Here is a 27,577-nt window from a genome sequence, read left to right as displayed (position 1 = left end):
AGTCAGAAATCATTACAAAAATACACGATTTTAAAATTTCAAGAACTAACTGAAGGAGTTGTATTTCAAGAATTCCAAAAAACAGTTGCAAAAACTAATTAGTTGGACTCTTTTTCAACAAATCGATTTTTTATTGTTCAATTAAGTTCCACAACACCTCTAGAATATTGTTCTAAATTTTCAAGTTAATCCGAGTAATAGTTTCGGAGATACAGACTTGAGAACTTGTGCGCTCGAGGCAAGTCCGTCGTCTTTAGACGCGTTTTTCTCGTAACCGTGTTATTGAAGTCGGTTGGCAAGATTTCTCGAGAACTACTCAACCAATCTTCATGAAATTTTACACAGATCTTTGAGAAATAGTTCTTAAAAACTTAGACTAAGGATTTTTTTCGTTTACAAACATTTGAAAAAAAATGTCGCGAAATTTTCATATTTTTGTAAAAATGTCTGCCAAAAAAACAATTTTCAATTTTTTTTCTTCGTCCAAGTTCAAAGTTAATGTTTTAACTAAAACTCTGTCGTTATATATTTGAACAGCTGATATAGTAATGCTTGACGTAAACAACTTTTTTTAATTTTGTGGAATAGTTTTTGTTTGGTGTCCTAACGAAGATGGAAGAACGAAAACAGCATTTTCGGCGCATTTTACTATTTCACAATCAAAAAGGTGAAATATAGTTGAAGCAAGGCAAAAATCATGTGATGTGTACGAAGTAGATGTGTTGACCGAACGCCAATGCCAAAATTGGTTTGTAAAATTTCGTTCCGACAAGGAAGGACTTTTGAGGTCGATAAGGATAGAATAAAGGCATTGGTCGTTGCAAATCGTTGAATAACAATTAGAGAGACTGCTGAAAGATGAAATTTTTCTAAGGTTCATAAGCACATGAAACGTCAAGGAATAATGTCGAAGCTCGGCATACTAAATGGGTTTCTTATGTTCTTACAGAATGAAATTTGCTTCGACGCATGAACGACAGTGATTTGCTTGTCAAACTTCAAAGAAGTGATGCATTTGTGAAGCGTATTTTTACTGATGACGAAAAGGGGGTTAATTACAAGAATGTAATGTCCTGAAATCATGGTCTAAAAAAGTTAAGCCAGCCCAAAACATTTCGAAGGGCGATATTCACCTAAAAGCAGGTTAGGTTGTCTGTTCGGTGGGATTTAAAAGGAGTCGTTTACTTCGAGCTTTTGTCCGGCAATAATTTTGAAGTGTATTGTGAGCAGCTGGATAAATTGAGTGATGCACTCAAACAGCAGAAGTCAGAATTGATCAATAGAGAAGGTGCAGTGTTCCACCAGTATTACTTGTTCCGAATTTTTTATCAATAATTAAAATCATTTGCACCACTTTCTTAATTTCAAGAACTACCCAATTTTTTAATAAAGACAAAATCTTGTTAATACTATATAAGCCAGCCATCTTACATTTTTAAAGTCTTGGAAAAAAGCGAATCGAACAAACTGGTATAAAGCAGGTATAAAACTGGTATAAATCACAAAAGTGGCATAAGTATAGAATAACAAGAGATTATATCGCTTATCTTCATTATGAATTCAATTAGTTTCCTTTAATTTAAATAGCATAGCTCAAGCATAACGACCAGAAAAATGTTTTCAATAAACCCTTTTATACATATGTATATAAAATTTTCAAAACTCACGTCCACTAGCCCAACCGATTTTTGCACAAAAATCAATAAACGCAGTTGTGATATTCAATTTGTAGCTGCCGAACTCGCCGGTCTTGTAGTCCCAAGGGAAAACGTGATGATAATTATGCCAGCCCTCACCTAACGCCAAGAACGAAACGAAAGGGCTTTCAACGGGGCTGATGTTTCTGAGAAAAAAAAAAAACAAAAATTTATTGTAAATTGCCTCAAACAATTGAGTTTTCCATAAACAAATGCAACTTACTTGTCATAGGGCTTTTTGCCCCACATATGGGCCACACTGTTGACGAAGAACGCCGCATTCAGTGTGCTGGTAAAGCGCATATTAAAGTTGATCCAAAATGAAATCCATAAATTCTCATTCCAGCAATACCAAGGCAAAAGCACAGGCAACCCAATCGAGAAGAGTGTAAATAACGGTATATAGTATTTGTGTTGGAACATCACCACCCTGTCATTCTGCAAATCTGACATATCGATCACTTTGCGTTTTTCTTCAACTTTGGGATGTGGCGTCAAGAAGAGCCAACCAACATGTGAGAAAAAGAAACCACGATGCGCATTGTGGGGATCGGCATCGGTTTCCGAGAACTTGTGATGTATCCTGTGGTCCAACGCCCAGGTGTAGGCATCACGCTGTTTATTGAACGGTAGAGTTGCTAAATCACATAAATATAGTAAGTCACGTAAGGATACGCACCTGACCGGCGATCGTGAACAGAAACACCAACAAGATGCGCAATGGCATGGAAGCGTTGTAAGACTTGTGTGACCAGAGGCGATGGGCTCCAGCGGTGATGCCGATACCAGAACACCAGATAAGCGCCACCACTGTAATTGAAAGTTGTTGCTTAGAAAAGAATCTCTCAAAGTAGTTATAGTCAATTATGAAACAAGCTAGATGGAATTCGGCATGTGTTAGCCACTGCGGCAATAACCCACAAACATATAATATAAGCTCTGTTAATTAATAGAAATGTACAATTATGTATGTATGCCTGTATATATTTGTTGTTGTACCCTGAACAGGCGTGGATTTGGCCAGCTGTATTTATGCGTTCTAGTCGCTCAGTTTTTGAAATATCGTTCTGAAATTTTGCAAAAGTCTTTTGATTCCCCTGAAGCTGCTCATTTGTCGGAACTATCGATATTGGACCACTATAGCATATAGTTGGCATACAAACTGAACGTTCGGCGTAAAGTGATTGTATGGAAAACTTTTTTATTTGAGAAGATATCTTCACAAGCTTTGGCACAGATTATTGTCCAAGGCAACCGTACAATCTACGAACAAATTGTTTAGATCGGACCAATATTTCATATAGCTGTCATACAAACTGTCCGTTGGAAATCAATATAAACATCTTTCTGTACCCTTTATTGCTCTAAGAATTACACCTGTGAAGGGTATTATAGCTCTGGTTAACGTTTTTTCTTGTTTTTGCTTGCATTGCCTGATTGTCAAGTAATGAAAAAAATTCCAGCGGTTCGAACTGGATGCTGTCAAGTGTTTGCAATTCTTCTAATGCGGCGTATGCCGCACTTTCTTCGGCACATATAATATGATATAATATATTGTACATTGTATGTATTATAAGCATGTGTATACCAATAGTTTGCTATGCATAGACTCTATGTGTGTATGTAAGCATTAATTTGAATCATTTGCTCTCTGCAACTAATTGTATTGGTCGAAGTTCACTTTTTATTGAAATAAAATGCTTCTGTTTCAATACTCAATTAGAAAAATTGTTGAATACAAAGTGCGACCCTGGCAAAATATGGGCGAAGGCACAGATTTCCAATGTAAAAATTGTGTAATTTTATCGCAATAATAGAACTTTATAGATATATTGCTCAGACGAATCACATACAAGCATAAATGTTGATATATATTTATACTCATTTAGATATTTCAAACAAAGAATACCGTCTCTATTGACTAGAACTAACATAAACTCAATTATGATTTCATGTAAGGTCTTCTGCTTTATGTCTCCTTATATGGCTACAGATAAGAGTGAGATTAGTTAAGATTGTATGCGATAGAGTGAAACTTCACTGGTTGTGTGGTGAACATTTAGTTCAGTGTGGAGAGACATAAGTTTAAAATATAAAAAAAAAACATTAAAGATACAATTTGTTCAGTTAAATTTTCTAAATTTTGCATAGAACGAAGCATTACCCTTTTTTGAATTTTGTAGACCGTAGATAACCCAATGAAAAAAATATTTCAGTCGGGAGTATTTTTTTTTACTTTTAAGGCCGGAATAACTGCAGCAAAGGAAGATAATTTTTTATTTATTTAATTTTTTTGTATTAAATAATTTTAAATTTTTAAATAACTGATACAGTAGTTTCTTTTAATTCCCAAAAATCGCATTTTTACTGCATTTTTTTGGCCAATTCATTTAAAATAAGTTTTGAAACAGCTGGCAACCTTGCTCAAAAACAGCTCCGACAAAACTATTTCTTAAGTCCCTTGAGTTTGATGCCTACAATGTAATATTGAGTATATTTCCTTGTTTTGTTTGAATTAAAATTTTCAAAAAGCTGGCAACTCTACTAAAAATATTACCAAAAGCAACTTTTCTCGAATATTTGTAGTTTGCGAATTTTAATAAAATAATTTCTTCAGTATTATGAATAAAAAATGTAACAGGTGGCAACTCTCCCGAAAAAAAGCGTGACAGAAACCTTTGTTAATCTTTTCAGTTTAGTATTTTACGAAAATAGGTCTATTTATTTATCATATTAATTTTCTTCTTATATGTAATTTACAAACAGGTGGCAGCTCCTCATCTTTTTTTTCGAAAGAAATCTTTTTTGAATCTTTTAAATTTAATATTTTACAAAAATAGGCCTGTTTATATATCATATTATTTATTTTCTCATATATAATTTACAAATAGGTGGCAACCTATCAACTTTGCTTGTTTCAATATAAGTAAGTTTCGAATCTACGGAGAAAAACTTCTTAAAGCTGTTGTTGGGATAAATACAAACTGAAAATAAAGGAATAGTTGTATGCTTAGTCGAGCAGTCGATTCTTTTGCCATAAAATCGCTTATGCGGGTTTTGAGTCAGCGATTTTTAAGGCGATGTTTAAAAAGTCTGAATAATGGATTGTATGGGAGATATATAATATAGTTGTCCAATCTTTCCGATTCCGACAAATGATCAATAGAACATCAATATGCAACTACATATTAAATTTCATGGGCTTCCTCAAAAACTAAGGCACTAATGTTTATAGTCCCTAAAAAACTTCGCTTCAAAATAGCAAACTAGACCAATTATTCAGATTTTTTAAACTTCTCTGGCTCGTCCCGTCTTTAGACTCACATTCTCACAGCAAATTTGCTCGGAGTGATTTGTAGAACATTTCCTGCATTTGCGATTTTTTCGTTTTTTTGGCTGCCGGCAAGTCGACGCGCTCTAATATTTAGGTATATAACAACAAACTTCGAAACCCTATTTTAAAAAGTACGGTCAAACTAAGTCAGTTAGTTTTAGTTTCTCAACATTTCTCCCTGTAGTAAGTCAGTTCGTTTAATTGGAAGTGATGCCCAAAATGTCAATAACATCTGCAGCTAACATAAATCTGTTAACTCTACAGAGTGGAGTGGTAAATGTTATAATTTTAATGCTCACCCTTTTACACTGTTCTCTCAGCCCATACTTTGAAATCGAATGCCTGCCTGTCTAATTTCACTTGAAATACATATTCTAAAATTCGCGCCGGCAGCATAAAATTCGGTGACGTGACTTTTCTACTAAATATATTCGACTCTTAACGTTTATTTGCTTTGCATGACTAAGTGTCAGCCCAAGAAATCTGCAAGGCATCAGATTACACGTATACGTATGTATGTCTGTTTGTATGAACGTTAATGTATGAATATTTGCCATAGTCCGCATTCATGTGTTTTTTTTGAGTTTTCTCATCTTAAAACCGCTAAGGGGTGGGGTTCACATATATACACATACATATACATATACATACATATGTACATATTGACCAACTCGTGTGTGAATGGCGAAACTAGCCAAACATCTATTTAGCACAATTCTTAGTAAGTTTCAGTTTTATGCGAACAAGTGAATGAAGCAAGCAAATATGCAATAAAAGTTATGAAAAATAGGCAGAATTTTGCACCTCCCAACAAATAAGCAAATTCAGCGTTCAGTGAAAATCTGTAAATGTGTGTCTATTGTTTACATGTTTAGCATATTTTATAGTTTATTTATGGCATGAATGAATAACTAGTCATAACTACTTTTTTCCTTAAATTTTTGTAATCTGTTTTCTACAGAAAAAGATATTGAAATAATTTTGAAAACCCTTCTATTTAGTTAAAATAGTTTTTCAAGCTACATTTATTTAATTTAAAACTTAAAATTTCAAAAATTAAATAAATTCGAAAAAAAATTTAAATTTCAAAAATTAAAAAAATTTCGAAAAAAATAAAATTTCAAAATTTTTGAAAAAAGTTCCAAAATTAAAATATCGTTTTTAGTTTTAAATATTGCAACATTTCGAAAAAAAAATTGTAATTGAAATAATAATGAGAAACCTTCAATATAGTTAAAATTTTTGTTTTAATCATAATTTAATTAAAAAAAACTTTTTTTTTTAATTTTTAGAGATTCAAATATTTCAAAAATGTTTCTAAATGGTTTATAATAATAAAAAAATTGTGCTCTTTTTACATAAAAAATGCAAAAATTTCGAATAACTTCCAAACACTTGCAAATTTGAAACTCTTCAATATAGTTGAAATTGGTTTATAAAAATTATTTATTGAAAAATATAATTTTTTTTAATTTTACAAACTCAAAATTTCCGAAAAAATTTTGCAAAAATTCCAAAATTTAGAAAAAAAATTCAAAAACTTTTTAATTGAAATAACATTGAAAATCAATATAGATAAAATTGCTGTTTGAAGTAAAATTTAATTATAAAAAAATTAATTGTGATAACAAAAATATATTTTTGTAATTTTTTAAATTCAAAATTTTCGAAAAAAAGGAAAATATTTTGTACAAATTTCAAAATTTAAAAAAAAATTAGTTGTTTTAAGTAAAATTTAATTAAAAAATAATGTTTAATTTTAGAAATTCAAATATTTCAAAAAAACTCAAAAGAAAAGGCTTTCAAAAGGCAATATTTGTGTTCTAAAATGTTCCTTTGAGTAAAATTTATTTACAAATTACACTTTTCAATTTTAAAAATTCAATAATTCAAAAAAATTCTTATGAAAATTTATATGAAAAGGGTATATTACATATATGTATATATATTTAAAATAGCTTTTAAAGACACATTTATTTAAAAAATTAATTTTTCTAATTTCAAAGTTTTTTTTTTAAATTTTCAAAAGTTTTCAACCAACATTTATTTAAAATTGATTTTTGTAATTATTTATGTATGTATGTATATGCATTAAAAATTAAAAAATAAATCGAAAATATGTAAATTGAAATATTCTTCAAATCCCTTCAATATAGTTAAAATAATTTTTTAAGTAAAATTTATTCAAAAAAATATATTATAGTTTTGTTGGAGCTCAAAAATTTCAAAAAAAATTTTAAAGATTAAAAAAATGTTGAACACTCTTATATGTAGTTTTTTTTTAATAAAAACTTATTTTAATTTAACAATACAAAAATTTTGAAAAAATAATTTAAAAAAATTATTAATTTTATTAAAAAAAAGCAAAACTTTCAAAACAGAATTTCTAAAAATGTTTTTAATTGAAATAATATTGCAAACTCTTCAAAATATGGCAACAATTTAGCACATTGTATGCTGTATTTCATTAAGCTTTTATGAGCACATGCTTCAAAGATAATTGTCTGTATTTATTTTGTAATATTGTATGTGTATTTATGTTGTATGCATGTATGTATGTACTATATACGTATGTATGTGTGCTTTCATAACTTAGTTGTTTGTTTAAATATTGATAATAGATATAAACAGCATGAAGTGCCTAATAAATTTGTTTTTTATTTATTTTTGCTTTTGTTTATGTTGTTTCTTGTTGTTGCGTTTTTATTGTTCACTTTTCGCTTACCCCACAAAATTGTGTAGAATCTCGCCTGGAATAGCAAATAAATGCCGTAGAGAGCACCGGTATGTAAAAACACTTGCGCTATTAGATCGGGCCATCTGATCTGTGGATTGTATTCGATCTCGTCGCTGGTCGCCTTCATTTGGTGGGCTTCTTTTGAAGTCGCTGCATTTTGTGGAATTTCTTTGTAGACAGCATTTTCTTCCTTATAACCTAAGCTATCAGCTAAATCTTTGGATTGCTCATCAGCTACGCCACACTCATCTTCTTCTTTGATGTTGTTGTTGTTGTTCGTACAAAATCTATTTCTAATACTGACACTGTTTGCATTGCCGCTGGCTCCATAGTTCACCGCTGCGCTTAGTTTATCATTCTCATTATTATTGTGGTTTTTGTTGTTGTTGTTGAGGTTCATACAACTGCCATTGCAGCTGACAGCATTTCCACTAGTGCTGCTGTTCCCAGCGGCGACGTTTGGTGTCGAAAGGCACATCTCGACTATACTCGCTTATTGTTTGCGGCCTTAAAATTGCTCATAGATTAACGGCGATTTGTTAACTGTAAATGAATTAAGGTAAGTTTTTAGTAGGAAATCGTTGTGGGTGAGTTTTATTTTTTGTTTTTGTGGTGAAAATATATGTATGTAATGTATATAATGTTTGGGTCGGCTTTAGATTACCGTTTCATAATTTCGGGCATAAATTGGGTATGGGCAGATAGGGGAGGTTCTCCAAATCAAGAATATATAAAAATATATTATAGCCACGACAAAAAAAAAAAATGTTCATTATTTTTGTATTTTGCAAATTATATCAGTATGGTAACACTGGCTATTTGGCAGTACTCAACCGTTTTGTTATTGGTGAATAAATAGAATTGAACAAATAGTTAACTGTCAAATATAAACTATTTTTTACACTATATAATGTGAAATATGTAAATGTGTACAAACGAATTAGTGTAGAGTTCTTAAACAATCTTCAAAAAACGTACTGTTAAAATTGTTGATAGATTAGCTTAGTTTAAAATCGCCTTACCCCTTAGATTAGATAAGTAAATAAGGATTGCACTCCAACCTAGGGTTAATTGTGCCCGCTCCTAAGTCACAACGACCCACCTAGACCCCAGCACATTGATAAATTCCAATATACTGCTAGGTGCTATTGAGGCGATTTGATGCCCATTTGGAAGCATGGATCCAAGGGTATTTATCTTGCGCCTACAGACTGCTCTGCAGTCACTTAGCAGGGATTCAGGTGTTTCGGACTCCAAGTCGCAGAATTGGCAATTTGTACAAGAAGCTTGAGCCCATGTTGAATAAGTGCTTCTTCAGCTTACAATGTTCAGTATAAAAAGCGACAAGTAGCTTGAGTTTTTCCCTTGGAAGGTTGATTACATACTACCTTTTAAAATTGTAACAACCCATGAGCAACTTGCCATGGCGCATGCCTAGGAGTTGTTACCAAGTTTACCCACTGCTTCATCATTGCCAAGTAGCTTCTTTATGGTGTGGGGAGCAACCACAATGAAAGGTTCCGGTCCAACCATGTTGGTGGATGCGAGCGGGCAAGCTCATCAGCCAGTTCATTCCTGGCTATACGTACCTTTGTGACTTGCACCAAATAAGGTGCACTTTGTTACGATCTAATAGACTATTCAGTCGTCTATATACTCCTGCACTAATAGCAATTTGATCTCGTACGCAGAATTCTATATAGCTTGCACGTTGAAGGTTTAATACACAGCTTATAGCAAAAATTTGATCTCGTACGCAGAATTCCCTTCGACGTTTTCGAACCGTCGGTAAACCATTTTATTGTACAGATATCTTTTTAAGGGGGTATTCTAGTCTAGAAGCATGAATTTCAGGTAATTTTTAAAATGTCGTAAAAAAAGGCAATTAATATTTTTACTATACATTTTTTTATTAGTTATTGGTTAATTTTAGAAGAGTACAGAAAAAAATTAAAAACTAAAAAAAGTAAAAAATTTCAAAAATTATGAAATGACGAATTTTTAGAGACCCCCCCTAAAAATTTCCACGTGACCATGATTTCAACCCTCCTGGTTATTTGCATATGCTCGGGTGTCGAAAACTACCCATAGGTATGGAGAGTTTAATATTTTAATATTCATTTTCTATTACATTTTTATTAGTTATTTATATTAATTTTGAAGAAGAGTACAGTCATTAAAAAAAATTAATAAACTGAAAAAGTTCCTGAATAGTTTTTGGTCCATAATGGGCGAGGCCACGCCCATTTCAAAAATCCTTCTGCAATATCTTCCGTAAAATGACGAAGTGATTTTCAACATAACCTTTTTTTAGAACTGTATATGGAAATGCCTGAAAAAAACGACTCTGTAGAGTTTGGTTGACATAGCTATAGTAAATTCCGAGATACGTAAAAAAAATTACGTCCAAATATGCACCTCCCTAATGCGATCCCTTGTGCCAAATTTCACTTTATTATCTTTATTTATGGCTTGAAACCAAAAAAAAGATTATTAATCTGGAGCCAAGGAATATAAAGTTTCATCATGATATCTCAATTTTTACTCAAGTTACAGCTTGCACGGACGGACGGACAGACAAAGACATCCGGATTTCGACTCTACTCGTCACCCTGATTATATATTTCTGACTCTTTTAATGGACTTACAAACAACCGTTATGTGAACAAAACTATAATAAAACATTGTTGCGAGAGTATAAACTTTATTGACTATTCGCAATTTTACGGAAAAAAATAATAAAAATAAAAATATCACTTTTTCTGGAATATAAATAAAAATTTGGGAATGGGGCTAGTTCCAACCATAGACAAGCCTATAAAGAAGACTCTATAAAAATTTCAAGTAAATCGGTCCAGTAGAACCTGAGAAATCGTGGGTATCGTTCCGAAAAAGTCAGTTTTGAGAAAAACCCGTTTAAAGTTTTGTGTAAAGTCTTTTATTCGATTAGTTCCGGCCCAAACAGTTTGGATGCCGGGTCAGAAAAATGCCTATATCTCCGAAAATAATTTAAATTTGGAAAAATCCTCTTGTACACATATTCTTGAATAGTTAAACTTTGAAAATGTAAAAAAAAAATTTCGTTTTTTTTTTTAATTTCTAGACTAGAATACCCCCTTAAGGCTGAACAATGAAACTAAGGATTTGAACGTTATCTTCTTCTGCTTAGTCGACTCTACAATCAATATTTTGCATTCTGAACTCGAAAATCTGATTAACGGTCATCTCGACTCTAAGAATATGTGTAATATTCTAACTATCTGAAAGTCCTTAACCAAGTATAGAGCAAACTTTAAAACATGAAATCGAGCCAGAAACATTATTGTAAGTGTGGGTTGGCCGTATGTGCTACTGAGCATTTAACGGAGGCAGTTTTTCAAGTCATAAGAAAGTGAGATCAACCAAAAGTAAAACTTTAGTTTATTGCTTGTTATATATTTTTCCAATTAGCTATCAAGTGAACCGCCCTATGCCACATACCATATATGTATGTATACTATACTATATACTTATTTCAATAATTTGCATACATAAAAAGTAATTACGGCTCTTACATCATACTGCTGAGTAACACAACAACAAAAGTGTCTCATGATATTATAATAGAGGGATTTTTGTGTGAAAATCTGCTTATATGAATGAGTGAATGTAATTCTAAAATTCACGAAATCTTTACGTTATTTAACGTAACGCTAATTTCTTAAATGTTTACGACATTTTTTACTTGACACTGAAGTTTGTACAGCTTTATTTACAAAATTTTAGAACTCGTTGGTAAGAGACAAAACCACTTCCCGTACATAGACACACACCAAAACATTTACTGGTTCTCACACACATACTTTGTAGCATTATGTATGCTTGTATGTATGCAGTTCTTATCTTAACAATTTCCACTTCAAAAGAATAAGACCTTAAAGTGCCCTCAACTTAATGTTGGAAGGGGCGGGTTTTACAAGACACACGGAAACTCCACTAAACTTGATTTTATTTACTAAAGAGTTGCAGAGGAATTTGAAATGTGGCTTACAATCTTTGAGTTTTTTTAAATAAAAATAAATATTCCGCCTTCGAACCACACCATTGCAATCAAAGAAAGTAATGAACATCACCTTGATTTTTGAGCGACTCAGATGTTGTTTTTGGTTTCGTTTAATTTTTGTAGCGACTTTCGCTAGATTGTTGTCCAGTTTCGACTTCATATTCATAAACATACTTGTACATATGTCTTTTGCGGCCTCTACTCGACTTAGATTCAGGTTGATTTGTATTGAAAGAGCCTCAGTTCTTTTCATATGAGTCTAGATATGTTAAGTCGTTCCATAAGAAATATTCAGATACTCTGCTATCTCTCAGATATCAACACGGACTGTTTTGAAGCACTGTTTTTTTACTTTTTCGATGCTATCGTCATTAACAGAGTTGCATGAATGGCATTCAGCTGTGAGGTACGACCACGAATGCAACTAATAATGATTACAAAGATTCCAATCGAAAATGTTTAGAACAATCACGTGTTCGTCTTGGTACATGCGTAATGAAAATATCCATAAAGAACTTGGTATTCCTAATAATAAATAAGTAGAGGACAGAATGGAATATATCTCCGAGATCAACCAAACCCATTGGCTAATGCTTAAGTACATTCCTGCGATTAAACACGCCTAAAAAGAAAATACTAAAGAGCAACATATCACCAAAACAGCTCAATCACTTGCTTGAGCTTGTCTAGTTTTTACATAGATTTACGATTTTGTAACTTATTGTTAGGTTTAAAAAAAAACAGATCCAATAAATAAAGAAATATTGAAAAAGAAGGTTTGCACACGCAGTTTGCACGGATCAGTCCGGGTCAAATTTGATCATATGGCACATGGAAGTTTGTATTTATTTTATAATTTTGATCCTACCCGACACAATTTAGTAACAGTACTTATCAATAGAAGTTTGTTAAATACATGATTTTATTTTTATAAATAACCACACATTTCAAGACTCAAAATGACTCAAACCTACGTTAACTTCCTGCACCGACACCATTTAGTAACTATGTGTTCAGTTTATATACTTATGAATATAATTTTGCCTTAAATATAAATAGATGATTTATAATATTTTTCAAATATTTATAACCACAACTTTCAAAACTCAAAATCATTTTAACTCAAAACATAAATGTATGCCACCAAAATTATAAATTTCATAACATTTCCGGCGCTTAGTAGCTGCTAATTGATTTATGGATGCTTAGACCATGCTGTAAAGTAATTTGTGCGTACCTACCGGCAAACATATATACTTATATGTATGTACATATATTTCCATGTAAATACACAAACACAATAACGATCGCATCTACGTACACCTAAGCGATAAGCGATAAACAAGCGCGTAAACAAACCTAATTTTTTTTTTGTTTTTGTGTGGACGAAGATAAGACTTGCCATACATTGTGCTTATGATGAAGTGGCATTGATGAAATATAAAATTTCATTTTAAAGACACTCTCAACACTGTCGTAACTGCTAACGTAAGTATTACCCTCTGCACCGCTGATATGAGCTCTTAAATAACATTTAATAATATCTTATCGTGCATAAATAACTGTTATTTATATATAGTATGTCCATTAGTGTGGGTTCTATATATAACACTTTGCCGCATACAAGCATAAACCACAGTTCAATAAATATCAGCTGAATGGTGAATGGTGAATGGTGAAGCAACATCTGTTAGCACCACGAACATTTTTTACGACCATAACACGAAGTTGAGATAAGATTTTACTACTCCGCTAATTGTTTTTTGCTTATCACACAGCTTTTGTACCACCGGGTGATATGTTGGGCAAAGGTTTTATGGTTTGGTTCAAAACTCAAGTTTCTTATCGGAGAAAAATCAGTGTCACTCCTTCAAGAGATTATAATTTAAAGTGAAAAATCTGAAAGGATTGATGAATTGAGTATTTTTTCTAGTGTTGTTTGGAAATAAGAAACTTTGGCTTTATCGGCAGATAATTGGTGGCCTACTTTAGCGAGCTTTTATTATATTTGCTTCTTTATCTTGCCGTAAATTTATATATAGTACTAGTAGATCCTTGGTTAAGTTTACCAGAACTTAACTGACAGATGGCTGCTAACCAGACATTCAGGAAGCGGCCCCTTATGTTTGACATTTTACTGAAAATTAAAATTATAGATGAACTTCCCTAACTCGCATCACCATAAACCACAAAAAAACTACGAGCAAGAAAGACTTCGAGTTATGGCAGGAAATTATATGAATTATATGAAATTTGGCTTCTAGTGCCAATTCAAGAATCCGAGATATGGAGAACCTCGAGTTATAGAAGTTCGAGTTATGAAAGTTCAACTGTATTATATTTTTTGGGGATTCTGAATTCTTGTGTATCTCCCGTAAGCAGGCACTGACGGGGCCAGCTTTTCTGTTCAGTTAATAGAGTTGTCCGATTAAAAGATTGTACTTAATAAACATACAAAAATTGTGCGACCGGCAAATGTGCACAGTTAATGGAGATGTCCGCTTTCATAATATAGATATTATTACCGAGATTATTTAACAAAAACTGACTATGAGTTACGAGCGGGTTACCACTGAACTTCAGATCAGCTCAGCAAGCGTTGGTCAGTTACCCGCAGCTGTGCGGTCACAAAGTTCTTTTGTCATGGTAAATCGAAAACGGTCTGGGATGCTATTCGCTCTCAGCTAGGTTAACTGGACACTTTCCGAACGAAATTCATGGAGTAAGATTGAACATCATACTAGATGCCAGCTGTCTCAGCTGTTTGGAAGGAGTTGTGAAAGATAGAGGTTCTCATATAAGACATCCAGATGAAATAGCGAAAATAGAAATATCCTTAGCAGATTTGTGACAGGTTCATGGTGCTTTGCCGTTCGCTAATATCAAACTATAGCAGTGGTTTTCAGGCTTAATAAAGGATTGAACATAACAGTCCAAGTGTGAACCCTCCGCCAAGCTAAAGGATCAGCCATCTAACCTAACCTAATCTACACGATGACGGTGATTTCGGTATTAGTACAACGTTCCAAATCTTTCTGACAGTCTATAGAAAAAGCGTATTTATATTTTTGGAAAAGTAAAAGTAATTAAGAAAAGAATTATCTGGAACTATCAATAAAACTAACCAATAACCATGACATTTTTAACACATGTTTCGATTCCGGTTCCTCCCGAATGTTTACATTCCCTACCCATACTAATGAATATTACTAAACATACAAATACAAAATAAACATTAAATACTATTCGTATCTACTAATATAAATTATGTATACATTGACGTTTCTTATCTTCTTTTCCGCATGCTTTCTATGTACATACAAGTCATGGCTACGCAGGTATTGATAAAAGGTTCTTACCCTAAATTGGCCAGGTGTTCAATGAATCACTAAAAATTCGAATACTTAAAATTTTTTTAAAGTGATTACTTGTTAGCGATCAAGATAGCAGTGAGCAATCACCTACTTTAAGTAGAAAAGAAAATAAACAAAATTTAAGGCCTCTCTCGGTAAAAGAAGACTTCCAAACTCATCCCAATGTTCACTGACAATAATAAAGTTTCTTGTTTTACAACACTGTTTTTCTACTATCTCTGTATATCTAAAACTCATACTCTTCTTTTTTGTTGATTTGTTAAGGTTGAACCGCTTAATCGGGAAGCGAGGTTTATATCAAGCAAGCACTGTAGCTGAACCACCTAACCTTAAATGGAGTTTTTTCCCCTTATTTAAAGGAACTTCAACTAATGACCATTCTTCATGCACACAATCGTCTACACATAGTTCAATAATAGGTTAGTTGCCGCCCTCCCTTTTGCAATTAGTACAGTTATGTTTACGCCAAATGGTAATAATTTAACACACCCAAGCAATACAAGTATGAAGTATGTACATTTAGTATAAATAAGGACAAAAGGAAAGAAATTGTGAATATAAGAAGTACAAAAAACACGAATACGTAAAGTTCATGAATTCGATTAGGCGAATCCAGGGGTGCTCAAATGGAAATTTTTTTAATATATAAAAACAAATATTCCTAAAGAGCAGAATAAAAAATATGAGGAACTGCAAGGTTTATGAAATCGATTATGCGAATCCAGGGGTGCTCAAATGGAAAATTTTTATATATACAAAAAAGAAATGTTTAAAATAAGCATATAAAAATATGAATAACTGCGAGGTTTATGAATTCTATTATGTGAATCCAGGGGTACTCAAATGGTAAATTTTTTTATAAAAAAAACAAATATTCATAAATTGCAGAATAAAAAATATGAATGAATTGCAATGTTTATGAAATTGAATCCAGGGGTGCCCAAATTACATTTTTTTATATACATATATGTATGTACATACATACATATATACAAAAAGAAATACTGAAAATAAATAGTATACAAAATATGAAGAACTGTAATGTTTATGAATTCGATTATGCGAATGCAGGGGTGCTCAAATGCTAGTGTATACTTACATACATATATAGGATATAGGCAAAAATAATAATAAAAATAATTGTATACATATGTACATACATATTTAAGTTATTCGATAAAGCTAATCCAGGGGTCCCCAAATATTTTTATAATAAGACATGCTGTCAAATATCTATTTCTCAGTCCCCTACTGTTTCCTTCCAGGTATATTATTGCTTAAAACAGATAGTTTTAGCATTAATTATACAACACTTGTTATATCAATCGTCTTTGGAAGACAGAAATTAAAACAGACCTGATACAAAAACTCGTCGATATTTTTAAACCGATATGGATCACAAAAAAATTACTGTTAAAGCGAAAGTTATCAATTATGCTTAAATTACTCAAGAAATTATTCACCATAATAACCCATCACTTCACCAAGCACTATTTGGGAACCTCTGATCGCATACTATTGAACGCCATAGTTGGTTAAAATACATTAACAGTTTTGTTTGTCCACATTCGGTATGTATTTCGGACATACTCGTTATTTCATAGACATTTTGCCTTAATGTGATTAACGCACGCAAAGTCATGGATGCACAAACTCTTTTATTTGCATGAAAATATAAAAATTTCATTAGCTACGTACACAAACATATATTCTATTAAACGTTTGCAAATACCCCGACCATACCTTGTATCGAAATGCATTTGGTTTTCTAATCGATTTTCGAACCAACAAACGCCAAATCAACGCGTCGCAGCTGTCTTGCGACTTAAGAATTCTAGCATCAGCTGTCGATTACTAAACACTTGTGCGCTATGCTTAGTGCGAATGAAACACGAATGTGTTTTTGTAGCCGAATTATGATTTTCCATTGAGAGCGTCCATTAGACGTGTGTGGGTGGTTGGGTGGTGGCATTAATTTCGCTTGAAGTATGCTTACATTTGGTTGGACAATTATTTCGGCGAAAATTGCGGTTAAGTCATTTTGATTGTGTTTATATGGCGCGCACGATTCGTTGAAATGTGATTGATGTTGTTTACACTAACCCCAATTGAGGGGTAAGGCCGCAATGTATTGCTTGGAAATCAATATTTCTCTACAATTTTGTATGGTTGTCTACGATTTCATTAGTGCGCTTTTCAAATAGATGTTTGAAACTATTTTTTTTTTTTGTTTTTTCGTAATCGGTTTTATTGTTTTATCTATTTGTAGTGAGCTCTTAGCAGCTTTAAACGCATTTGTTTCCAAACTGCATTTTTTTCCTTTAGTCGAACCCTTGAATCGAGCAATTTTCAATAGTTGAAGTTTAATATTTTAAAAACAAAAAAGAAAAAAAGCCCTAAGATTTTCGAGTTAGTTTTTACTTTTGTACTGAGTTGGCAATACTTCTTTCTAGAAAATAACTCAAACAATAATTCTTGTCTAGATTCCTTTCTCACTTTCAGCCTCGATTTCAAAAGACTGACTGGATTCAGTTCAAAACCCTTTGAAAAAAGTTTCTCACTCTCTTCTAATATAGAGTTTGATTGGGAGATATTGAAAAAAGTCTATTAAACCTAATTTGGCCCATCTGTTCAGTTGTAAACCCTTTGAAACTGTACCATTATCTCTTCTAATCACGTTTTCAACATATAGTTTGATTGGTTGATACTAAAAAAGTCGGTTAAACCAAATATAATCTAACTGTTGAGTTGTAAGCTCTTTGAAAAAAGTTCCTCTCTCTCTTCTAGTCACGTTTCCAAAGTAGGATCTGATTGCATGGTATAGAAAAAGTCTGTTTAACCTAATCTAACCCATCTGTTTGCATATAAAGTCTTTGAAAACAAAAAAGTTGTACCAGTTGCTTGTTCGATTCGGCACTTATCATTACTTAGACTTTTCAAAGTTTTAATCCAGCTATTGGAAAGCAAATTATACAACCTTATTTCTATAATTTTCCCTTATTTCTACGAACTTGTCAACCAAACAAATAAGGGTTACTTCATCCGTTAATTGTACTAATAAAACAAAAATTGTGTAATTGTTTATAGCAAGTGCAATTAAGCGAGTAAATACTGTAGCTAATTGCATGTCCACCATTCAAAGCGTTTAGAAATCAAATTTTGAATGTTGAAACAAAAAAAAAAACACTTTTATTTCGAAACTCTTTTCTTCTAATGTTGGCATGAATAATTAACCCAAACCTATATTTTATTAACACATGTCACCATAATCTTATAAAAACTCGGTAAATAGTTTAATGTTCTCTCGGTCCGTTTCGTGTCCGCGAACGGCGAGATTGACATATGCCACATACTATTATTTGATTGAAATCAGCAGTCAAACATACCGTTATACATTTTTCATTACCCCGAACACAATGCAGGCATATTTATGAACACGGGCACTCTAACTAAACACAATAAACAACCGTTGTCAGAGCAAAACTATTTAGGTGCATATACATACTGACTAACTACATTAATGCAGAGGAAAATCTAATTGCACTTAATGTCATTAATATTACGCTAGTGATACATTTTTACAGAATAAAGTGTAGGCACGTTTGTAAGTATATATTTTGTGTTTATAAGGCCAATTGAGTATGAAATGTTTTTAAACCATAAAACTAAATATATAATGGTAATAATATGTAACCACAAAAATATTTATGAGTTACAGAAATGCTTGGATTTGTTGCTAAGCAGGGCATCAGCTCTAGATAAAGCTATGAATCACATCCCATATATACTTTATATTATAGAATTGGGTGTTTTTCTTAGAAATATAAAGCTCTTGTTTAAAATAGCACACAGAAAAGTGAATTCTAAGTTCGTAAACTATACAGCATCTCATGAAGAGGGACTCGGCAGTCTTTTCTTGGCTCTTTTCACACCAATAACCGCCACTTTTTTTATACATAAGCCGGTTCAGCCGGTTCACAAAAACATATTTCAAAAGTAAAGATTTTGTAAGTTAATGACAGCGAAGTCAGCTCTTAAACTGAGAGAATAATATTCCCTGTTAGTCGCCAGTAACAAGAAGCATTATAGGATTCTTTAATAATTCCTTTTTCTTTCCAATAGCTGAATTTAAATGCGTTCCCTTAATATTGCCTTTCCTTCCAGAGAAGAGTGAGAAAGTGACGAGCTGGACAGGAGCACAGGAATCGATACACATGTTTCCAAACTAGAAAACAAAGACGGAGGTAATGTATTCTCTGCAAAACTAAATACCGAAATCGTCTTCCGTCTACTAGACCATTGCATTGTCTGAGAGAGAAGACCACAACAATTAGCGAAAGCCTTCATGTTCTGACAAGTAGTGCTGTCACAACAAGGAATATTTTCATATATACGCATAGTCAGGCGGCTTTGAGATCACAAAGGTCTCAAAGAAACTCCTCTAAGATAGTGAAATCGTGAAGGAATGTCATGATCTCTTGGTGGAACTAGCATCCTGCTTCACGATCAACCTGCAATGGGTTCCAGGGCTTAGTGATATCATTGGGTACTGTGAAGCAAATAAATTAGCCAGAACAGGCACCACTCTACAATTAGACTATGGAAAAGTGGGAATTTACATGGCTTGTAGATATTTAATCGAAAAATGTGTTATAGATATAGCTGAGTCACGGTGGAAACAAGCCCTGGCTTGCTCAACAAGCCGGCAAACGTGGCAGGAATGGAACATGGGCAGGCTCTAAACGATTTGTCGATATGCGACGGTTTTTTGATCTATACTTAGCAGTTCTAGACGACACAACGTGCAGCCGTCTCTAGCTGTTCAAATGGGATTATTCATGGCTCATGAATACCAGCTTGTTTACCTAACCCAATATTAAAAATAATACAAATTCAGCCTCTTTACTTAACCTAACCTAACTATTTTATAAAAAATACAAATTTTCAAGGAGTTTACAGTTGGAGTCTTTTACATATTAGTCAGAAGTATGCTGAAGATAAATGTCAAATACATATCTTCACCTTGACAGCAAGTTTGACAGCACTCTCTCATGGAAAATATACATAAATACATATCTCTCAAAGTCACACCGCTTACATATTTGAATTATTTTAAAAGATTCCGCTTTACAATTTCCTCTTAATTTCCACCCACGGAGACACTAAAATGACATCATTGTTTACGAAACAGATGTGTGGACAACCAAGACAAAACAGAAAACATTCGCTTTTATTTGACTCAATGACTGTAATATTTATTAGTGTATCTGTATATATACCATAGTTCCCATAAGAATATTTACAGTCTTAGTTTGCTTCACTCAACGCAGACAAATTTTTGTTTTTATCTTTTCGTTACTCTTTCTAAACTTTAGCGATTTCCAATGTCTGTTTTATAATAATTGGAAGTCACTAATTTATGCCGAGCCATTTTGTTGTTGTTGTTGCAGTGTGTTTCCACGCATTCGCATCGACAAAGCACAGCTGGAGATCAATGCCAATGCCAATGACAATGAGGTGCGCCTGCGATTTGTTAAGACTCATTACAGCATATCTACCTATTAGACCATAACACACTATGGATTAGCATAGTGAGGCAAGAGCGAGCAAGCGCTTATTACAACATTAGGGAAAATGTTGTTTGCATTTGTGAGAAGAACCACTAATGAGAATATGAGAAGTAAACAAAATGAAAAACATACTTTTTTCGAACACGAAATAGGCCAGTGATATTATTTAATTCTATACCAATACCTCGAGTAGGTTAAAGTTATAAGTATAATTTATGCTCATGTGCATATATACATGTATAGTACATATTTAATAAATATCAGGCATACACTTTTTCTAGCACATAACACTTGAAACGGCCTATAACTTAAAGAGCACTTAGGGTCAATTGATTGAAATTTTGTATTACAAATTAACATACTATATAACTATTATATATGCAAATATGTTTGTAAATATACTTATGCAGACATACTCGCATATCGTCACCTAAAATGCAAAATAACGTAACATCACTTTTCATAAGTTTCCAGGCGAAGGAAAAACGATATAAAAAAACCACTAATTTTGAAACAAAATTTGAATTTTGGTTATAAAATGGTTATATACCGGTTATATCTATCAGTGGCCACTGAAAATTACATGCTACAGGTATGTAATATGATGTGGTGAATCGTAAGCAATAAAAAACTGTATTTTCAACAGCCACCGCCATGTATAACCATTTTATAATCAAAATTCAAATTTTTTTATATGGTTTTTCCTTCGCCTGGAAACTGATACGATATTTTGGATTTTAGGTGACGATATGCAATGTAATATATTGATAAAAACTTGAAGAACGACAGAGTTTTGTTGTTTTTAGAAATCTCAAAATTCCAATATAGTATACGAGTATTTATGTTTAGAGAAAATCTACGGTCAATAATTTAAAAAATAATTAAATTAAATTAAAAATAATAAAAAATAAATACCTATAAATTGTTTTAATAAATTATTTTTTCTCTTTCAGGAATCCGAAAAAGAGATGTTCGAATAACTTAAAGTAAGTTTTTTTTTAGAAATATCTTCATATTCCACTATTTTTTAAATTTTTATACACAGTATTGCGCTAAACAAAGGCAATTGTTCTTTTATTGACTTAAGCCAAGGTTTACCAAGAGATCGTGTAACGTGAAGCATATGAAACAATATTTTTTTCCAATAATTTTCAATACCTACTTAGGGGTTTCATATAGTCCCATAAAGTTATAAGTTATAATGAACCGAAAACTTAGCGTTGAAAATTGTTATTGCGTAAACTCATTTTTGTACGTAATCCAACAACAACTATTTTAAACAAATGTACAAATTTATGATTTTATGATTTTACGAAACGTTATGACAGATTTCATTATACGTCATTTACATATTTTTCAAATACTGTATTTTTGTAAAGTTTTATTCCGCTATCATCATTGGTTCCTAATGTATACATACATATATTATACAGAGAAGGCATCAGATGGAATTAAAAATAGCGTTATATTGGAAGAAGGCGTGGTTGTGAACCGATTTCACCCATATTTCGTACATGTCATTAGGGTGTTAAGAAAATATTATATACCGAATTTCATTGAAATCGGTCTAGTAGTTCCTGAGATATGGTTTTCGGGTCCATAAGTGGGCGAGGCCACGCCCATTTTCAATTTAAAAAAAAAGCCTGGGTGCAGCTTCCTTCTGCAATTTTTTCCGTAAAATTTAGTGTTTCTGACGTTTTTTGTTAGTCCGTTAACGCACTTTTAGTGATTTTCAACATAACCTTTGTATGGGAGGTGGGCGTGGTTATTATCCGAATTCTTCCATTTTTGAACTGTATATGGAAATACCTGAAGGAAACGACTCTGTAGAGTTTGGTTGACATAGCTATAGTAGTTTCCGAGATATGTACAAAAAACTTAGTAGGGGGCGGGGCCACGCCCACTTTTCCAAAACAATTGCGTCCAAATATGCCCCTCCCTAATGCGATCCCTTGTGCCAAATTTCACTTTAATATCTTTTTTTATGGCTTAGTTATGACACTTTATAGGTTTTCGGTTTCCGCCATTTTGTGGGCGTGGCAGTAAGCCGATTTTGCCCATCTTCGAAGTTAACCTTCTTATGGAGCCAAGGAATACGTGTACCAAGTTTCATCATGATATATCAATTTTTACTCAAGTTACAGCTTGCGCGGACGGATAGACGGACGGACAGACGGACGGACAGACAGACATCCGGATTTCGACTCTACTCGTCGCCCTGATCACTTTGGTATATATAACCCTATATCTGACTCTTTTAGTTTTAGGACTTACAAACAACCGTTATGTGAACAAAACTATAATACTCTCGTTAGCAACATTGTTGCGAGAGTATAAAAATGTGCTGAAAAAAGGCTTTAACTGAGGAAACCCATGTAACTAATGAAGGGAACATAATTCCAACAGGTGGAAGAAAAACAAAAACAGATTTTTTTCAAAACCTTATATAATTTTTTGTTATTCTTGTTTTATACAATGTTTTAACAAATTAAAATTTAAATGATTTAATTCTTGCGCTTGTAAAAATGTATTATAGAATAACTAATATCAACAAAGAAAGGAATACAAATTTGTTTAATTAAATTTTATAATAATTTTTTTTAAATTATATATAATTAAAAGCTAAATGCATATAATTAGCGCAATGCTGTGCAATAGTGTTGACTCGTGAGAGCGTTAAAAATCGCCCAACATTTCTACGAATTTTTGGTCACGTATACGACATGTCGCCCAGAGGCGAACGTTTTTAAATAGATAAACGCTTCTAAGTATTATAATATTTAATATTATGAAATTTACTTATTTATTTATTTATTTTTTTCGAAATTAATAAAAAAAAATTAGTTTTCAATAAATAAAAGTAATAGCAAAAATTATAAAAATGTATATATAAGAAATTTTTTTTAAAATAAATAAAAAATCATGAGAACATAATAAAAAAAATTTGTTTTCGATAAACGCTTCTAAGTATTATAATACTTAATATTATGAAATTTACTTATTTATTTATTTTTTTTAATTAATAAAAACAATTAATTTTCAATAAATAAAAGTAATAGTAAAAATTATAAATATAAATTTTTAAAAATAATATAAAAATCATGAGAAAATAATAAAAAAAAATTTCCGATAAATATATATAAAACAAAAACTATAAAAATTTATTTAAAAAAAAATACATATAAATATTCATAAAAAAATATTCATAAAAAAAATATTTTTTTTAGAAATAACGAATATTAATTAAAAACCAATTATAAGCCGCATTAAGAGCTAATTTTTTTCTTATTCATTGCCACTATCCGCTTTTTTCTTAGGGTGATTTTTTTTCATAGCCAACTTTTTTTTCAATATATATTTTATTCTTTGGATTGCTTTGTTCGACTCGAATTTATATTGCATGATAAAAATATATACATATATTACCATATTAAATTAATTATATATAAGAATTTATATATTATATTATATACATAGATCTATTATAATATATAAAACAAAACGATTCTACTGAATTTCACAAAGTGTTTACATGAATTAGCAAAACTGCTTTCACTTATCACAAACCAGCGCATTTATGGATTAAAACACAAAATCACATACTTACTATAAGTAGTGTATATATGTATTTATAATATTTAAATATTAAATTCAGTAAATATATTTTTCCGTTCAATTATTTGCTGTTAGCATTCACTCATTAATTCTTATACATTTGCATAAACGCTGATTAAAAATGCTGAAATGATTTATCTTGATTTGAACTAGAGCTGGATTGAACTATTTCGAAAAACAATGTAAAGCAGATTGCCTGCCTGCGCCCGTGGGCTCAATTGGCACTCACCGCATACCGCAGCACAATTTCGAAATATTTTTATTATTTTTTGTTTAATATTTCGTTGCATTCATGTGGCAACAATTAACTGCGGCAAATATTTGAGTTTCATATCAAGCGCTGCGACTAACAGACAACAAACATTTCTACTCGCCTGAGCATTAAGTGCGATAAATATAGATGCTTCAAGCAATAATTGCCATAATTAAAAAGACAATTAGTTGCAAGGAAATATAAAATTTATTAAATCACCTTTTGCTGAAACCACTAGCTGGGGCTCAGTTCAAACGCTTTTACACAAACTCAAACCGAAAAACTAATAACACAAAACTAAAAGCAAACAATTAGTGAAATTTAATTTTTATATTTAACGGAATTCGAACAAGCGCGTACCGCTAACACAAAACGAGTGCGTCTCAACAAACCGAACTTCTGCCAATGACTGACTGAGTGGCGACCGGCTCCACTAACTCATAAATATATACAAACATACGAAAATGTTTGTATGTATGTACATATGTAATTTGTGTGTACATTTCAATGGGGCGCACACTTCGACTCGCCGATAGCACCCACACTAGCATAGAAATGAACATAGGCGCATATACATACATACATACTTGCCGACATACCGACATACCGATAGTTACAAGCTATTGTATCTACAAACATAAAAATAAATTAGTAGATAAGTAATTGTAAGTAAAGTTGTATATAGGTAAGTGGGTAGGTATGTTGTTTATGGTTCTGTGTATGCATGTATGTATGTGTGTGTGTGTATGTATTTATATGTGTGTGCTATGTTTGTATGTGTGTGTGTGTGTTTGCTTGCAGTCAAAGAAATTGCGAGCGTTCAAGAGTAGGTTAATAGTGGAGTAAAGTAATCGAGGCGCGCAATGGAGCGCCAGCACTCCAAGCACCCAAGTGGCTGCATTGTAATCCCGCTCCCAGCGCTGCGCTCTATACCCAATACACCCGGTACTTTTTGCCCATTAAACGGCGCGCTTTCATACATGTATGCGCATTTATTTAGTGTTTCGGTCTGACGCGCCAATATCGCGTGAAGCGGCCACCCACCCTTTCGGCGCGGTGTGGGACGGCGTACACCGCGTCGTGGCGCAGAATGTGTCACCACAATTGACCAAGCGCGCGACCGCCTCGTGTAAACATTTGACGGAATTTTATAGTTCAAAGTCAATGCTCAGCGCGCCATCGCTCACCGATTAAAGCGCCCAAAGTGGCGAGCGCGAAAAACTTACGCTGGATCTTGTGTGTTGGGGGGAAAAATGAAGTGTAAGCAAAATAAAAAAATGCGAGCGAGCGCAAAAGGCAATAAATGTAAACAAAATGTACCCGCTGCATACATAAAGGCAGTTATATATGTATGTATGTATATATTTACAAGCAGTAGTCTGTGGCGCATAGGTGCCGAGGGGGCGTTGTAGTGGCGCGCAGTCGGATACATTTATATTTTTACATACATACATATATACTTGTGTACATAAGTATATACAGATGTACATATGTATATACACTATATTTTTACTAAAATTTTCATAGCACATGAACAAAACAACAACAACGAGTCAACAATCATTTGACTACGTTCACGATTCGCTCTTCACTTTTGTAGGTGTTTTTATTATTTTTTTATTTTTGTTGTTGTTGTTTTTATTTTCTATTAGTCTTTTATTTTTATTATTTTTGTTGTTGTATTTTTATTTTTTGTTGTTTCTATTTTTCTTTTTTATTACTCTTTTATTTTTATTATTTTTGTTGTTGGTTTTTTATAAATTTTTTTGTTGTTATTTTTTTGTTGTTATTTTTTTTTTATTATTGCTCACATTGTTGTTTTTAGTCTGCCGCTATTGTTGTTGCGTTTGCTGTTTTTGTTTTGGTAGCAATCGTTGCCGGCGACATGAGCACTGTCGGTGTCAACAACAATCGCAGCGGGTTGCAAGCGGCTTGAAGCTGTGGAACATGTTGGCGTAGACGCTGCCGCTTTTGATTTCGTCATCATCTTTTGACCTATACAAGCATGGACTGTTACACATACACACACATACATAAATATACAAATACAGACATGAATGTATGTACTATGTATGTATGTGTGTATTTATATAAAAGCGTATAGTACAAATATTTGTACAGACTTTTGAATGCGTACTAACTGTTTTACATACTTCTATATGCTTTTAAGTATGTGTGTGTGACCAACAACAATAGTAGAATAGTTAGGTATGTATGTATGCGTGTTATGATTAGAAACACTTTCACACAACTAACTACTACTGAAGCAAAATAAATTAATTAAAAATAATTGGGTGTGTTTTTCGTTCAAGAAAATTATATAAAATGTTAAATGCTATATTTGTAAGTTATAGTAGCAAGAAAATAAGAAAAATCTGAGCATCGGCTGAACTGAAGCTATAATACCCTTCACAGCTGTATTTCTTATATCATAAAAGGTTATAAAAAGATCGATATCTTGTTTTCTATATCGGTCAGTTTGTATGACAGCTAGAAGCTATAGTTGTCCGATCAGAACAATGTCTTTGTAGATTACAGGGTTGCCTTGGAAAATTATTTAACTAACAATTCGTGAAGAAATTTTGTCCAATAAAAAAGTTTTTCATACAAGCACTTGAATTGGAACGTTCAGTTTGTATGGCAACTCCATGCTATTATGATCTGATTTGGACAATTTAATCAGAGCTGGTAGCACTCTTTTAGAAAATAATCTATGCTAAATTTGGTGAAGATATGTTCTCAAATGAAAAAATTATCCATATAAACACTAGATTCCGAGCGTTTAATTTGTATGGCAACTATACGCTATAATGATCCAAACCGAATAATTTCTTCGGATATTGCACCATAGTTGTAGACAACCACCCATGACAAATTTTGTGAAAATATTTCGTTATATGAAAAAGTTTTCATATAAGGACTTGATTGCAAACATTCATTTTGTATGGCAACTAT

The 27,577-nt window shown here is 32.4% G+C and overlaps 1 protein-coding gene and 1 pseudogene across 2 annotated transcripts in view; one reads left to right on the top strand and one right to left on the bottom strand.

The window, feature by feature from the left end:
- The window catches only part of LOC126750839 (acyl-CoA Delta-9 desaturase), a 25,753-nt gene extending 731 nt beyond the window's left edge, over positions 1 to 25,022 (bottom strand). Inside the window, exons 1-6 of one of the 2 annotated variants that reach the window (XM_050460592.1) lie at positions 24,983 to 25,007; positions 24,842 to 24,919; positions 7,757 to 8,311; positions 2,377 to 2,507; positions 1,921 to 2,312; positions 1,668 to 1,843 (exon numbers count right to left, since the gene is read on the bottom strand). In XM_050460592.1, coding sequence (XP_050316549.1) covers positions 1,668 to 1,843; positions 1,921 to 2,312; positions 2,377 to 2,507; positions 7,757 to 8,246 — 1,189 coding nt within the window. In that variant the 5' untranslated portion in view covers positions 8,247 to 8,311; positions 24,842 to 24,919; positions 24,983 to 25,007. Of the gene's footprint in view, positions 1 to 1,667; positions 1,844 to 1,920; positions 2,313 to 2,376; positions 2,508 to 7,756; positions 8,312 to 24,841 lie in introns of both variants that reach the window. The other variant, XM_050460591.1, reaches the window with a different exon arrangement.
- LOC126761399 (uncharacterized) lies at positions 15,975 to 19,926 on the top strand (annotated as a pseudogene).
- Positions 25,023 to 27,577: the final 2,555 nt, after the last annotated feature.

Source organism: Bactrocera neohumeralis, chromosome 2, assembly GCF_024586455.1.
Source record: "Bactrocera neohumeralis isolate Rockhampton chromosome 2, APGP_CSIRO_Bneo_wtdbg2-racon-allhic-juicebox.fasta_v2, whole genome shotgun sequence".
NCBI lineage: Eukaryota > Metazoa > Arthropoda > Insecta > Diptera > Tephritidae > Bactrocera > Bactrocera neohumeralis.
This window is presented reverse-complemented; position numbering and strand designations above follow the sequence as displayed.